Here is a 4,303-nt window from a genome sequence, read left to right as displayed (position 1 = left end):
TATATATATATATATATGGTATATATCATTTTATTAAATGATTTTATTTATTTGAGTTTGTCAATGTCAATGAGTTTGTCAATATTCAGCACAATAAAAGTGGGCAGTAGTGCACCAAGACAAGGACAGCACCAAATTAACTCTATACACTGTGTCATAATAGTTTATTTGACATGCAATGTGCCAAAATATGATGTCGCACGTGCAACAATTTGCATTCTTCAACAACTGCCAATCTTAGTTTATCTGGTCCACTGAGCTTAAACCACATGACCACATATTTATAGCTGAATATGAAGTTTTTGTTGTTGTCTAAATCTCACTGAACTAGGCCAGTTACAGGCCTAGAACTGTTTAAAACATGTTTTTGCCTAGCATGTTTCATAAAAGCCACCTATGAGGATACGAATTAGCAAATTGCCATTAAGGACTTGCTGTTGATATGTGCAGGTTCCAGGGCTGTCACCATTATGCCAGCATAAGTACCTTGTGAGTTGGTAACCTGGAGAAAGCATGAAGGATGGGAGTTCAGACTTCAATGATTACATGCTTGTTCCAGTTTAGTTATTCACTAGGTATATGACAGACCCCAGAGCCTGCACTTATAACACGTCAGCAGTGGCAAATTCTGTGGTTAAAAAGGTATGCCTGGGATACATCACATGCTGTGTGCATTCATGTGGCTAGTGAAAACCTTCTAGCAATATTCTTTTGCTTGTCAGTTCTTAATTTTATTGTTAAGTAAAATGATCATACCGCATTATACAGGGTTCCGTGACATTTTTTTAAACCATCCACCTGTGTAAGCCTACAGTGAGCTAAACGAAAATGTGTCCAAATATCTAAAGCTATCCATACACTAGTCAAGGCTAAACATTGTGGATGGGGGAATCCGCCTGTCAGGCTAATGTATTCTGACAGCTGTTATCCGCCGCTGTCAGAACACTGCACAGTGACTGCAACTGATAGGCTGCAGTTACTGTTTCAAGAAAACAAAATTTGACTGAGAAAATAACTTTTTTTGAAGGGGGGTCCTGAGGGGGCCACACACTACTCAGTATCCAACATTGTTTTTTGCATTGGATTCCCTCCACAGTAGTGCCTTTCTTGTCCCCAAAGGTTCTGGGAAAAAAGGGTTTTCTGCTCATCAGCCGTTGGGGTAGGCAGTGTATTAGTACCTACACAACCAGTGTTCTATGTGCATATACAACTCTGTTTTGGGGGTTCACATGCTTTTAATTCTGCTTCAGTCAACTTCAAAAGAAGGAATTATTCTGCATTTGGGATAATATGCGTTGTTTCATACATTAAAATGCATTAGGTAACTGACAATAAAAGATTTAGTTTTGCATAAATTATTACACAGACATATGCTGCTCTACTACTTTTTTTCTGTATCTTTAGCACTTAGGCATTTGGCTTACAGATATGTTTAGCTGATTAGACTCTGTCACTATGCACAGTTGGAGTTTGTCAGACAATGTCATAGAGGGTGACGTCATGACGGATATCAGAATAAAAATTTTGATGCCAGGCAAGTTTTGCAGTTTTCTTTTAAGTTCAGTGACTTGTAATGCCTCACCAAGACACTAGCTACCCCAAGGGTTTTGCTGTGTCACATCATTCGTCAAGGGCGAGACCATAATGAAAACACCATTATAGGGGAAATTTACTCATGTAGGTTATTTGTAATGCTGTATGTGTTTGGTACGTTTGGTATATCTTGGTTTATCTTTTCCATTTATTGATAATCGGATGACCTGCATTCCTCTAATGCGTGAACTGTAATTCGGTGTCTGACAACAAGCTAAGATATGATAAGAAATCTGGTTAGCCTGAGGCTGGAGCTACATTTGCAACGTATAATCTCAGAGATTTCGAAACAACTCCTATACAGGAAAATTCTAGTTCATGGTATTACAGGAAATTGTTTAGTGATTGGAGTTAATTCACTAAAGCAGGAGAGGCTGTTCATTAAAGTAGTAATAAACCCTCAAACTTTTTTTTCAATAAGTCATCCAGGTGTAACAAATACAGATTACCCAGCAGTATTTCTTAAAGGTTTTGCCCAAACACTTAAGGGGTTATTCACAAAGGAACCGAAGCATCCAGCCATAGCTTGGGCTGATTCTTCAGCTCTCTTTGGCCGCCGGAGCCCTTTGGTTCATGGCTGCTGTACGGGCTATTCACTATAGCCCGTATAGCAGCCGAAGGCATATGCTTCGTCTCCACTGAGCCAAAGTGACACCCAAAGAAGGGCGAACGGCCAGCCAAAGGCCGGCCTTTCGCCCCTCGGAGCCAGCCGTGATCTCATGGCTGGCTCTGTCCAGTTGTAATGACAGATCAGCATCCCCAAATTACCTGGGGACGCTGAACTAACATTAAACAATAACAACTGGGCGCAAGTGGCCGTGACGTCACGGCCAGCTCCACCCAGTTGTTATTCATTGTGTTTTAATTCTGTTTGAAAAATCTGGTCCTGCTCATTCCATAAATATCGACAGAGCATCTGAGGAAAATACTACCCTAATAAGACAGCACTCTTCCTGTACAGTTTCTAGGTTGTTCTAGGTTGTTGCTCATGTGACTTGTGATGTCCGCATTTCTTCTCCCCACTATCTGCATAAAGGTTGACATGATTTTATAGGCTTTGAGGGCAAATTAAACATGGTATTAACCACTATCTATGCACTCTGAGAATATTCTACTTTGGTGGCAACCATACACAACTAGAAAATAAAGAAATAAATGCTAGTGTAAAGGTACACAAAGGTACCTCTACTCTAAACTGTGGTATGTAATTATATTGAGTTGGATATTTACAGTGTTCTATTCATTTTTTAAGTGATAGTAATACAAGGTCCTCATGGAGAAGTCACTTACATACATGATGTGTGATGCTGATGAGCTGGTTGTAGATTTTCCCTGGATCTTTTGTTGTATTATGTGATTGTGATGAGATGATTCAGGCTTATGGATGGCCTCATGTTCCAATGTGTTTGTTTCCCCAGCTACAGGAGGCTGAGACCATGCAGCACATCTTCCTCAACAACTACCAGCTGTGTACAGAGATACATGAGACTGTCCTTCAACACTTCATCCACTGCTTGGCCACCCATGGACGGCATGTCCAGTATTTGGACTTTCTGCACACCATAATCAAAGCTGAAGGAAAATACATTAAAAAGTGCCAGGACATGATCATGACAGAGGTAAAGGCTGGTTGAGAATCCTTATCACAGCAAGCGGATATTAAGTTAATGAAAACACAATTTATATAGCAAAATGAATCCGGTACAAACAGAAAAGATAAATGAAACACAATTATAGCATTGTGATATTATGCCAAGGTTGTTTGTGGTTCTGAGAGATCTCTCAGAGCCACAAAGAGCAATAAATGTAAAGGAGTTGTATGTTTTTGTTTCTAATTGTAGTGCATGTGAGCAGCTTAGATGCGCTATACATAGGATCTGAGAGGGATGTTGGGAAAAGATGTAAACTAGTTATTAAGAACACTTGCTTCACTATTTATGGCATGCAACTTTTCATTTCAGCTGTCCACAAGTTACAGTATTTCTGCTTGTCAGTGTACAGCCTGTCTTCATATGTCAGATGGTTTTTAAATAAGCTAACAAATGCTATTTGGCATATTTATGTGTACCCCAAGCAGAACAGGATGGGGCATGTACCTGCTTTATTCAGATATATGTATTAATAAGGTTATATAGTGTTCTACAGAATACTACCAGAATCTAAATGATAATGTCAAATATGCATTTATTTGTCAAGTTGTCATGTTATTTTTATTGGAATGTAATGTCACACAAGTGTTGCCACACTAGTATACTGCCCTGATTTGGACTACAAACACCCTCCTCTCCTCATCTTGATAACAAAGGTAGAAGGGAGCTTTGTGGCAAGATCAACATGTACTTTCCTGTACTTGCAGAAATTGTTCGTAGCCTGAAAAAAGTAATGCAGCCACCACATCTAAGGACTAGTAAGCTGCAATATATTCTCTGTTATTTGTTCTTGGGTATATACTTTCAGTTTAAGTTACATTTACACATACTAATAAATATGTCAAGCGAGTTATTCATTTCCCTTTCCTTGTCCACCTTTCCTGCCGTGTTCATAGAAGGCCCAATACTGTTTCTGTCAGATAGATATAGTTTAAAAGAAACAAGAAACAGCTTCTGGTGTGCTCGCTGTTTAGAAAACCTGCAATCCTCTGACACCATTGTCATAGGTGCACCCTATATTATTGATTTATTTGTAAAATAAACATTATATTATATATATA

General features: G+C 39.0%; 1 protein-coding gene across 1 annotated transcript in view; it reads left to right on the top strand.

The window, feature by feature from the left end:
• Positions 1 to 4,303, top strand: part of ITPR3 (inositol 1,4,5-trisphosphate receptor type 3) — a 218,399-nt gene that overhangs the window by 125,458 nt on the left and 88,638 nt on the right. The window contains 1 exon segment of the mRNA XM_018556782.1: positions 3,012 to 3,212. Coding sequence (XP_018412284.1) covers positions 3,012 to 3,212 — 201 coding nt within the window.

This window comes from Nanorana parkeri, unplaced genomic scaffold (assembly GCF_000935625.1).
Source record: "Nanorana parkeri isolate BGI_ZX_2015 unplaced genomic scaffold, ASM93562v1 scaffold252, whole genome shotgun sequence".
In the NCBI taxonomy this organism is placed as follows: domain Eukaryota; kingdom Metazoa; phylum Chordata; class Amphibia; order Anura; family Dicroglossidae; genus Nanorana; species Nanorana parkeri.
Note: the sequence above shows the minus strand (reverse complement) of the source record. Positions and strands in the feature narration are given on the sequence as shown.